The 13,109-nt window shown below is 41.3% G+C and overlaps 1 protein-coding gene across 1 annotated transcript in view; it reads right to left on the reverse strand.

Annotated features, from left to right (window-relative positions):
• JMJD1C (jumonji domain containing 1C) overlaps positions 1-10,779 on the reverse strand; it is a 271,779-nt gene extending 261,000 nt beyond the window's left edge. Inside the window, exon 1 of the mRNA XM_088450484.1 lies at positions 10,371-10,779. Within this exon, the coding sequence (XP_088306610.1) occupies positions 10,371-10,541 (171 nt within the window). The 5' untranslated portion in view covers positions 10,542-10,779. The remainder of the gene's footprint in view (positions 1-10,370) is intronic.
• Positions 10,780-13,109: the final 2,330 nt, after the last annotated feature.

Below are 13,109 nucleotides of genomic sequence, written 5' to 3' on the forward strand. Positions count from 1 at the left end.
TTATAAACTACAACACCTACCACATTTTATCAAGTTTTTATTTTAAGAATATAACATATTACATAAAAATTGAAATTCAATGAGAAAGTAAAGTACTTTGAAAGAAAAAAAAAAAAAAAGTAATTAGGAGACATTTCTATATTTAATTGTAGTGGTACTTATTGCAAGCTTTCAGCTTTGCCTTGCAGATTAAGGATACTTTGGCTGGCAACCGTTAAAGTTTGCAATGTATACCATATTTTTTTATGTGCATGGTTATTCTGACGTTTGTATTGTAACAGGCTAACACAGCACTTCCAGGCATTCCAATCAATCCCAGAGATCTACTGAAAAGTAAACTCACTGATTCCGCAGTCTCTAGCATTTCCCTCATAAAACAACATGTATTGTTCAGCTCAGATTTTCACACCATGCAGCGAGGTCATTCTCAGTAAGGGGGAACAGCTAACATTTCACTAATGCAATTCCAAATTTTCAAACTCCTTTCCTATAAAACTCATTGAATGCACCACTGTCCCAGCGAATGCTAGGTTAGAACAAAAGATTGAAGCCAATGCCAAGTTGTTTTAATTTATATCTGATGAACAAGTGGCTGCCAGCGAGAAGTGCAGGAAACGAGTGAGGGGGAAGCTGCATCCTGCAAGACTCAGGGGTTTCCAGTGTTAGGGAACAAAACAAACAGGCCTGAGGAATTGCCAAATGAGAGCCAGATGTCGGAGCTAGCAATGTCAAAGGAGGAACATCCTTCTATGCCTTAATGAGGAAAACACTGGATGACTTCAGATGCCAGAAAGCAGAGATGCCACAAAAAGTACATCAACCAGCATACATTATGTGTGACAATTTATAGTAACAGTTCTTCTCAAAAAGGTAAACATACGTAAAAGATGCAAACTAAATAAATCCAGACCATGACAGACTCTTCCTACATCTAAAAATGGTTTTAGAGGAATAGAGTTTAGGCTATTATTTATTTTAGCATCCTCAAACAAGATCTTAATTCAAGCCCCACTGTGATAAATAAAATAAAAACACAATACCTTTTATTTTTAGGACATTTTTCACCTTATTTATGGGGCAGTCTTGGAGAAAATGGGGGAATGCCAAAGACAGGCAAAACGGATAAGGGTGATCATATTCCATCTACACAGACCTCAATTTGACAGGGCTAGCTCATTGAAGTCTTACTATGGGAAGTAAAGCAATCACTGTCTGCAGTAATGTTATGTGGATCTATGCATTAAATCAATTGGACATAAAATGGGCATGATATAAATATGAAACATTTATTTCCTGTCTCATTCATTTTTACAATTTGGTGTTGCTTCAAAATAGGCGTTCCCTTTTAGGCGTCAAGGTGTAAAAACCTCAGAAAAAAGGCAGAAACAATTCTCCGTCACGTGTACAATACTAAAAAATAAATGGGTTACAATAGGCACATAAAATCATAATGTATGAACAAGGGAGATGTAGTCACCAACCCGGCGGTTGGGATGCCGGAGCTCAGAATAGAGTCGCCAGAATCTAGACAGCAGTCGGAATCCCGATGCCAGAATCCTGAACGCCAGCATCCCAACAGTAAGTATTAGGGTCAGGGGTTAGGAACTAGAGGGAGGGTTAGGCTGCTTGGAAGTGGGTGGGGGGTTCCCCCAATCAATCACAAGCAGTTCTCTAGTCCAGGTGACCATCAACATCATACGGTATTTGCATCTGCACTTGTTCACCAGCAAATAATACAACTTTCTCAGCCATGTGTCCCGGCCTGCATGTGTTCACAATTACTTGGAGACATAATAATGAATAGTTTGTACACACACACACACACACACACACACACACACACACACACACACACACACACACACACACACACACACACACACACACACACACACACACACACACACACACACACACACACACACACACTTCTAACCTGAAACTTGATAAAACATGACAGAAAAGACATTGCTTAATTATGACTGTTCAATCTGCTCCCACAGAATGATATAGTTGTAATCAAGTTCTCTGCAATCAAATTTGAACAACAGTCCACTTGAACACGCACATTTTATATTTATTGTAAATGCATAATTTAAATATTATACATATATTAAAGTATTCAATAAGGGATGGATTTATTTTATACAGATAGGATACAACAGTGTCTGAAACCGTGATGAGTTAAGTCACAGTAAAAAGGACAATAAGGGGTACCATTATGCAAGTCTGGGCCTGGAACTGGACCTTGCAGTTTCATCCAGCATTTGAAGCAAAGCTATTTGAACATGGCTTGGACGGGTTTGGTATGTGCTCGGAATCCCGGCGGTCAGAATCCCAACAGGGTTAGGATACAGACACCTGTTGGTAGGTATCCTAACCCTCCCCTAGCCCTCCCTCCCCAGTGCCTGAACCTAACCTTCTCCAAGTGCCTAACTCTCACCCTTAGTGCCCAACCCTAACCCTCCCCCTAGTACCTAACCTTATCGCTAACCATTCCCATAACCCAAGTACTTAACTTCAGGATTCCGGCGGTCGGGATGCCAGCGTCGGCATTCTGAGTGCCGGAATCCCTGCGGACGAAATTATGACCGCATCCCGCTTGGACTGTACTATGCAAGACGGTACATCTAATGAAGGTCCAAGCTGTAGGTTATATACAAACAAACTTGAGCGCACCTCCTTTTAGGGTATGTAACAATAATTATCTCAGAAGAAAAGTCCTGAATACTTGATATAAATAAAATGCTGAAATGCACCTCCTTTTGAAGAAGATATCAATAATTAAGTCAGTCATTCTGCAAGGAAATTTCCACATAAAAGAAATGTCCCGAATCCTTGATATTATTCTCAGGTGGTGGATATTTTCAAGCGATAACTCTTTCAACCTGGATATAGATTTTCAACACACTAGCAAGTGCCCCTTCAGTGTCCGTCCAGCATCTCAAAGAAATCACAAAATGGAATCTCCCATAGTGCAGAACTGTCTAATTTATTTTCACTTCAAACAACGTTAAAACAGAGTAAAAAAAAAAAAAAAAGGATGGCAGTGTACCACAAATAATCTTTTTGGAAAGGCACAATAACAAGTATTAGGGGTAATATCGCTACCCCAAAAGCGGTTCACCTTTCCTGGTATCGGTCCCTTTAAGGATCCTCAATAGTGGCAGCTCCCACAGACCAACGTGTTCCAGCTTAGAATCCTTTGTTATTGTTATCTTCAATTACTGATATCTTCTTCAAAAGGAGGTGCATTTCAGCATTTTATTTATATCAAGTATTCAGGACTTTTCTTCTGACATAATTATTGTCACATATATTAAAAGGAGGTGCGCTCAAGTATTTTGTTTGTATATATATTCTTGGTGACGTGTGTAGGTCACATTCTTGAGCTGCACTCCAATTGCATTGGCGCACGGGTGTATTTATACCTTTTTTTTTTAAGCTGTAGGTTATGTTGGTTTCCACGTGATACAGATGTGCCCTCATACATCTAGTCTCCTTGCACGTTAAACAGCGCTTCTAATCGCGCCATGACATGGCATGACTCAGCAGCGCCGAGCGTATTTTTGTACGACTTTTTACCTTCAAATGTGTTTTATTCACACAGTGATGCTAATAGCTAGCACAAGCAGCTTCTGCTCATTAAAATTATATGTGGCATGCCTGTGTTCTGTGTGTGTCTGCGGGTGTATCTGCATGTGAAACGCTACGTTACAGTGTTACAGCCGCTGACCTTGTACCATAGCATTTCACATGTCAGATACACCCGCAGACACAGAGAACATAGGCATGCTGCATATCATTTTAATCAGCGGAAGCTGCTTGTGCTAACTAGTCACATCACTGTGTGAATAAGATGCATTTGAAGGTAAAAAGTTGCACGTTGACGCTCAGCACTACCCAGGCACACAGACCTCTCCCACATTGTGTGGCGCATGGAGGATAGATGTATGTGGACACATCTGTATAAGAACTGCCAGGAACTACTTTAATCTCATAAATCTACAAGCATTACATGCAGAATGTTTTCAGTGTACAATATTATAGATTCACTATATAACTGAGGTATAAAAGTGAAATGGGCAATACAATGCCTAGACCAGTTTATCCCCAACTCATTCCTCAGGGAGCACTAACAGTGCATGTTTTCCAGGTCTCCTCATAGGAACACAAGTGAAATAATTAGCTCCACCTGTGGATCTTTGAAAATGTGTCAGCCAGTAATGAATACACCTAGGAAAAATGAAAACCATGCACTGTCAGCGCTCCCTGAGGAATGAGTTGGGGAAACACTGGCCTAGACTATACTAGAGGGGACCAGCGGATTATTTTCTGCTGCCAAATTATATTTTTCCCATGGATTAAATTCAATGTGTTCTGTCTCTTGGATTACTCTACAGTTCTCCTTGCGAAAAAACTTCAAATAGCACTTAACATTACAGAGGGCATCTTATATATTCAGTCTATTACAATAATGCATTGTGTGCAATATTACTAAAGCTGCAAACACGTCACACAGAACACTGCACCAAACAAACAAGATGTGCACTTTGGAAATAGGCTACAGAGGAGATTTTCAGTTGGGCAGCCAAGACCTCCCCCTACCCAAAAGGTCACCTGAAACACAGATGTGGAGAGGGAGAGAGATTCACCCTTGGGGAATGAATATCATATGATTAATCACATAATATAATGTAAAGTTGCAATGGGTTCTATTAAGTGAATAATCTTTAAGGACAGGCTGACAATCATCTACGAAGGCCTAGCCTAATGAGAAAATACCAGTCCCAGCAGTAATCACTTGTGAGAAAAATAAAAAAATTCCCCGGCAGTGTAATATAAAAGATATGGTAGAGCAGTATTTTCCAATAGTATAATAAAACGCATCAGTTAATCAGACAATACCGGGTACATCGGCCTGGAATTTAATGCAGGGCCTTATGAGTGTATAATGCTGGTCACCTTTACTAATGCTACCAAAAAAAAGTAACAAACAGTAACTTGTGATTGTTCTTGTTTAATGAATTCCAATGATATGGTTGAGGTGAAAAATGTCATACATCATATATATGCTATATAAAAAGGCAGTAAGACAACCATTTAAATTTTGTTGTATTTTAATATATAAGCCAAAGCTATAAACAAATAAATGTCCACTATATTAGCCACAAATAATGATCATAGTCTATATACAGCTATATCATTTCATAACCTTGACTTGATTCAAGTTTATTATTTTGGACACAAAATTTTCAGTTCATCATTCTTTACCACGTGTGCAAGATTATCAACATCTAAACAATTAAATGTTTAAGTTATGACATCGGTAAACCCACACAAGACTAGAGAAACAAAAATGTTGATTTTGATAATTATATATTTTTAACCAACCTAGTTTACGTTCAAGTGTTACCCCTCTGCCCAATGACAACAACTGTTTCACACTGTTTTGATGTGCTGATTAGATGTTTTCCTCTTGATCGAGATACCACACTGAAAAAAGGCAACCATCTGGGCAGGTTCTAGAAATTATTTAACACTAGTGTGTATATTTACTAAAAATTAGTTTTTAGAAGTGGAGATGTTGCCCATAGCAACCAGATTCTACTGATCTTCTAAGGTGCTAGTTAGATGTTAAGTAGAATCTGGTAGCTATGGGCAACATCTCCACTTCTAAAAATCCACACTTTAGTAAATATACCCCTAGGTTCCTGCTGCTCTTTTATAAAAAGGTACCAGCACATTAGTTACATGATGGTATGTAACTTTATTAAAACGTGATCACATGTTCCAGTCCAAAAGCTTTTTGATGGCAACTTTCACAACACCAATGTAAAGGGGTTCACAAAGCTAATCCAGTTTAGAATGAATAATAAAAATCATGACTTCAATTGTATTAGATGCAAAGGTTAATAGCAATTGACATTATTTCAGTAGTAAACATTGCCAAGGCGACTAATATGCTGCCGACACTGAAACAGAATGTTTACTGAAAATACTACTACGTCAGAATGGTTACTAGAAGCACAAATGCCATCAAGCGCTCCCAGATACCTTTGCATTGAAGCTAATTCACTGTCTGAACACGTAAGTGTAAGGCAAAAGGGCCAAACTACTGCCGCTGCTATCACCATAGCAACTGCCAATGTAGGATCTACCAGAGGGCAGCCATGTTCAAAAGTCACACACACTTCAATTAACACATACAATTATAAAACCACAATAAAACCCAATATGAAAAAAGAATCTTGTTAATTCTCAAAACATAATATGTATATTTGCATTAGAAATATGGTTTATAAATGTATGTAACTAATGTACAATAGTATCTCATAGCATTTAGAGGAAGACAGCACTGTGCACAAAATAAACAAGGCATTTGCATAACATTTGATTGCGGTGAAAAATATCAATTAGTCTTCCAAGGGTTTTGTCACAATATAACAGCAATGCCATGAAGGCACTAGACAGCATAGGTCATCCATTAATTTACTGCTATACACAATCGGAAGTTGAGACATTAAATTTGGCAATTGCCTCCAGCTTTGAGGAGGATGGGCGCACAGAGCTTAGAGATGCCAGCTGTACAGAATTTCCTCCCAGCTGTTTGGCCTCACTCCATACCAAGACAGAGGAGCTCCTGGCACAGATTGAATGGAGAAATATATAATAAAAAAATTCTTTATATATATATATATATATATATATATATATATATATATACATACACACACACACACACACACACATTTTATACACACATATGCATACACACAAAATAGCTTGAAAGAAAACAAAGGCTTCCAATCTAAATAAACTGAAAGGATCAGTTCTGTGAATTGTAAGCTAAAGAACAGAAATACTACAATGATGATGCAATCCTGGGTCCTGTGCTTGAAAACACTCATTTTTAATCATGCAATTAATGAGGGACATGGTAAAAAAAAAAATATCAAAGATAAAATGCTTAATATCTAACCTTCGATTTCAAAATATTTTGATATGATAAAAAAAAGGCTCTTATTTGTATAACGTACTCTAATAAATGAATGAGAATGGACTGTGGAGTGCAGGTTCTATATTACATCCCTGTTTATTAATTTCCATGCAATTCTTCAGCTGCACTAATGACCATAACACAACTGTTTTAGAAGTGAATGAGTTAAAACATGTTCAATGTAATAAAAAAAAAAAAAACCTCTAGGTAGGGATTCCATGCTAGCCTCTTAATAAAACTGCAGAAAGGCTTGAATGATTTAGTATCCTGGAGAGCACAATGCTGCTCAATGTGAAGGAAGTCTGCTGACCTCAATGAACCTTCGCAAGTGTAGGGGGGAAGGGACAGAGATTTCTCAGTCTTATACACACACATACAGTATCTGCATACTTATAAGAATATATATATTTTATATACACACATACACTTGTTTCAGTCTCACACACAAAAAAAGAGGAATGTTTCTGTAATGTAACCACGGGATGAGTGCAATAGAAAGAACAAGCAGACTAAAATTGCTAACAATGTATTGCAGTGAGCAGTCAGCACTGGTGCTCCCCAGTAAGAATGTGTCTGAACAAAACACACTCTTGCTGCTGCTGAACATTCCTACACCCCTTACAAAAACACACGGTCAGATCATCCCCAGCTACAGGGAACATACACTGCTGCTGTCTGTAGCAGACACTTTTTTGGATTTCAATCCTTTTTTTCGCCTTCCAGCGACCCTTTCCAGTGCCATATCCGCCCCCCTTGTGAACTTTATTTCTGAGGCTTTAGGCAGCCAGAAAACTACAGTAAATCATATGAAAATGGATGGGGGAGGGCTGACAACACCACAACAAGATTACTAGGGGGAAGAATAGGGGAGAGAAAAAAAAAAAAAAAACCATAGAGGCGCACATCTGTAGCAATACATTCAGCTAGTCAGATTGTTTCTATTAAGCTGGGGGAGGGAAAGGAAAAAAAAGAATAATATATCACACAAGCAGAGCAACAGAGGGCCTTCTGGAAATGAAAAAGAGGCCGTTTTATGATCAAACATACTGACACTTAACCCCTTGTTCCTCACTAGGAAACAAGGCAATGTATTGTGCAAGGGTTTGTAGCATGAAAATTAAGGAGAGCATAAAGCAAGGTAGAACAGTCTCCCTTACCCCTAGTGCACCAAAGCTACATCACCAATTGCCCACGGCTAACCAGTCACTTGTTCAAATCTACCATGCATACCCCACTGAAAGCCACCCAATATCCCTCCTATGCCCCGCCAACAGCCACAAGCACCGCCATCCCAAACATTTGCCACAAGCACCGTCACACCAGCCCCTACAACTGCCACAAGCCCTGCACTAACAGCCCCTATAACTGCCACAGGAACCCCACCGCCTACTGCAAACACCCCACCGCCAGCCCAAGGGCCTGCTGCAAGAACTCCACCACCAGCCCCTCAGTACCACAGGCCATTCTTTCAGCACCTCAAAATAAGCCCCAATGAGTTCCTGCAGTGTTCACAAAAATAAACATTCAAATGAATTGCCATGAATACCATTATCCTAGATCCGGCCAAAGCCTTCACCAGAAAGTAGCCAAATCCCATTACCAGGGAGAGAAAATAAAAACTTCTAAAAACAAAAACACTACATGAGTGAAGACAAACAGGGGACATGGAAATGCGAACTTCTATGAACACATCTAGCATGAATAGCAAAAATGTGCACCTGAAGAGAAATAAATAAGAATCATCAAGCATTCAGAAATAAAATCACATGGTACCATGCAAATCCTCACTAGTGCTGCACATACGGTATGTATGCTACTGTACACTTCAAGAGCAGGGTGCATAGAATTCACTCACAAAAGAACTAGGACAATGTACAGTATACAGTCAGCCAGACCCCACATACAATACAATGGATGGAATTCTTGATAATAGTGGAATAACTGAAAGTGACCTAGTACTAGCAAGAACACTAGCATACGGCACCTTACATCTAATGAAAGAGGTACTTAATAACATGGAAAGATCAATAATAGTAGCAGCATAGAGAAGTACCCCAATCACTGGGAGAACATTTGTAGGAACAGTCTGACACACTCACAAATACTGGAGATAGCTAAGTACAAGTTAAAACACTAGCACCCAAATAGGCACCTAACAAGGAACGACACAACCCCCTTATTTGGAAGACAGCTAATCAGGCAACCCACAAATACAGCATGAAATCCAGTACTCAGGAGCCACTAATAATAACAAAAGGAAGCAATGTAGGTGGTATCCCAATACTTAGGAAAACAGGGTGCACACCAGTATCTTATAGATAGAATTAACAGAGAAAACCAACAAGTAACAGAGGGTACCCAAGTAGCATATAGATAACTCTAATACTATGAGACACCACACAAAAAGTAGGATTCACAGTAGTTTATGGATAATTTTAAGTATTAGACACCCCAAAAGTAATGCAGGGGGTACCCCAATATATTATAGACAACAGTAACTGTGAGACACCCCACAAATTACACAGGAGGTACTCAGTTGCTTAAATATAACTGTAAAAGTATGAGACACCCCACAAATAACACAGGGAGGTACCCCAATAACTTAGTTAGTTGAAAGTATAAAACACCCCACAAGTCAGACAAGAGTTACCCCTATAGCTCATCATGAACAGTAATGTATGAGACACCCCAAAAGTAACACAGGAGGTACCCCAATAGCTTATAGATACCTGTAACAGTAAGAAACACATCAATACACAGACAATGTACCCAAGTACCTAATAGAAGGCAGTAACTATATGACATCCCCAAAAGTAACACAGGTGGTACCCCAGTAGCTCAGAGTTACCTAGCTATATGAGACACCCCAAACGTAACACAAAAGGTACCCCAATTGCTTATAGATGCCTGTAAAAGTATGAAACAACTCACAAGTCAGACAATAGGTACCCCAGTGACGTATAGATACCAGTAACTGTATGAGAGTCTCCAAAAGTAACACAGGAGGTACCCCAACAGCTTATAGATAACTAACAGTATATGACACCACACAACTAGAATACAGGAGGTACCCCGGGAGCTAATAAGTTTACTGTAACATCAGGAGACCCCCCACATGTAACAGCAGGTACCTCAGTCTAACAACCCAGGAGCCTGTATATAACTGTACGAGACACCCCATAAGTTGCCTAGCAGAGACCCGGGCAGTGACAGTGATGGGTACAGGGCAGTGACAGTGATGGGTACAGGGCAGTAGCTACCCAGTAGTGGCAGTGGTGGGTACCGGCACCTAGAGGCAGACAGAGCCGGAGCTGCCCCAGTGGTCCCCGCAGAGCCTGGGAGAGACCCGGGTACAGAATGCTGCTCTTACCGCCAGGTCCGGGTTGCTGTTGTCCCGGTGAGACACCGCTCGTATCACCCCGGCTCTCCAGCCCCAGCGGCCGATCTGCCCGATCTCCCCGAGCTCCGGCGGCTCCTCTCCTCCTCGGACCACACAGACGAAGCGCTTCCCGACCAGCTCCGGCCGTGCTCCCAGCGCCATGGCCTCCAGCCCCGGGAAGAGGAGACAAGTGGATCCAGCAGGAGCTTCCCTACCGGCCGCCGCGCATGCTGCCCCTGCGCCCCTCCCCCGGTAGAGACAGGACTCCGAGACGCTCAGATGAACTCTCTGCCAGGCTCCAGCCGACGCCGCCGTGTTCCCCTGACAGCCCGAGGCAGCAGCAGCCGCTGACACTGAGCAGCAGCGCCGCTCTACAGTACACACACACTCGGAGGGAGCGCTCCGCCCGTGTCAGATGCTGATGCTGCTGCTGCTGCCAACAGACTGTGTGTCCTTCCGCAACACTCCACTATGGCTTTCAAAAGAGTACCCCGAATTTCTGGCGGCCCTCCTCACACATGAGCCCCTCATCATCATGTCTGTCACATCCCGGCCCCTGCCCAATCCTGCGCCGGATTATGGGGCCGTCCAATCGGCTGTGAGGTGCGGGGAGACAGATGTGAGAATACAATCACTTTCCCTGGAAAGACCTCTCTTGATCATAAAGCGCCCGGCTGCTGCTGTCACTGGCTCGGCTTGTTTCCATGTGTTGTACTCGTGTGTGTTGTGTAGACGTGTTCCCTCTGATATATCACACACTTATCATGTCACATTATTGGGGTATTTACTTGATTTATGCTGAAGAAAAATAGTGGAAACCAAAATTAAAAGGTGGTGATGAAGAAAGGGGATGATATTATTATAGAATTGCTATAAAGTAGGTAATGAAAAGGAAATGTAAAGTATTATGGACACAATAATTGTGGAGAAAGTAAATCGTAGATGGTACAAGAAAACTATGTGCCATCATATCACATGTGTATAATAATCCTGGATAGCCTGTCCCATCACTGGTATGCGCAGTGTGAGCAAGGGTCGGCAGCGCCAACCACACTGCCTGGCAACCTGGCAAATAACAGGTCAAAAATACTAGTAGTTATATAATATAAATGAAAAAAATAATCTATGTCATAGACAACACCCCTTCAGACTCACCCGGCTTTATCGTAAGTTAACTCTAACCACTCTGTAAATGAACCCTTACCACTGGACCAAGTACCACTCACCTGCCCTGGCGATATTTTAATGATAACTTCCTCTCCCCAGCGCAACGGTTGTCGGGGCCATCTTTAACTTCAAGAAAGGTAGATGAATCTGTCTTGCTTCTTATTCGCACACAGTAGCTGTACCAAAGGAGATGAATGAAACAGAATAATATAATTTTTTTGTTATTCTTTATTTTGATAGTGTTGATTTTGTGTTGTACAATCAGAACTGGAATGAGGCACATTAGCGTATTAGTCCCAGCCCTTGTGAAGCTTACAATCTAATTTCCCTTTCTTAGGTACACAAACATATATGTACCAGCTCCAAGATAACAGACTAATAGTCTACCAGTATGTATTTGGACTCTGGGAGGACACCAAAACACCTTGGGGAAACCTGCATGAACATGGTTAAGGTGGGTACACACTACACGATATGCTCCCTGAGCGATATCGTGTAGTGTTGTCCCCGGTAGGCTGTGCTCAATGTCGTTCATGACATTGAGCACAGCCGCTGAACGATATAATTAACGATATCGTTCAGCGCCGGGCTCTCTCCCCCATTCCCTGACATGCAGCAACCTGACGAGATCGTCAGGTTGGCCTGCATGTCAGCCCGATGAACGATAATGACGAACGACCCGCGGGAACGCGTGTCGTCATTATTGTTAATCTTTTTTGGGGTTAAAAATGGATGATAAAGTGGACGACTGAACGATATCGTTATCGTTCAGTCGTCCACTTTATCGCCCAGTGTGTACGCACCTTTAGAGCATGTGTGATACCCCTGGCTCAATATGAGCCAAAGGACACTGTAAACTAAGAGGCTACCCCTAGGTGGAGCCGCAGAGCGCCAAAAAGGGACAAGCCAAGGATTCAGTGGTTGCACATGCGCAGTGAAGAGTGTGATATGTAGAGGAATGAAGCAGGAGAGTGGGGTGAGGTGCTGCAGGTTCATGAGCCAGGACTGTGCAAGCTATGATGTTGAAGTTGTGCCAAGTGTGAATGGCCACTGAAAACCCGCTAATGTTGTGCTGGGGACTGCAGCAGAAGCGCCAGCAGAGTGAGTATGAGATATGGAGACAGTGTGACAGTGCTAAGAGCCACAGCAGGGATCCGTGGAGGATGTGTGAGTTAAACCTGATAAAGAGTGACATCTCTAGTGCAAGCAAGTGAGAGCATATGGAAAGTATATTAAACAAATACTGAAAGTATATTGAAAGTACTGAGTAACCCTTATATTTACAAGAGACTGAGCTAGAGATCTGAATATGCTGACCTAGTGATATATGTACTGTTTGAGTCACTATTGAACCAGTGACTAAGTCTATGAGTATAAAGAGAGGTAGCCATTTTGTGAGAGAATAATAAGATTATTAAAGTGCACTTTGGGACTGAGCTATTGATACTATCAAGTGCTGAGGATAACTGTGCTACTAAAAGTAGAACTGTGTTTATTATACTTTATCAGTTGAAAGTAAAGCTATTGTTCTCTGGAATCAAGAAAGACCAGCATTAGATGCTA

Source organism: Taudactylus pleione, unplaced genomic scaffold (genome assembly GCF_031769625.1).
Source record: "Taudactylus pleione unplaced genomic scaffold, aTauple2 ptg000518l, whole genome shotgun sequence".
NCBI classification, from domain to species: domain Eukaryota; kingdom Metazoa; phylum Chordata; class Amphibia; order Anura; family Myobatrachidae; genus Taudactylus; species Taudactylus pleione.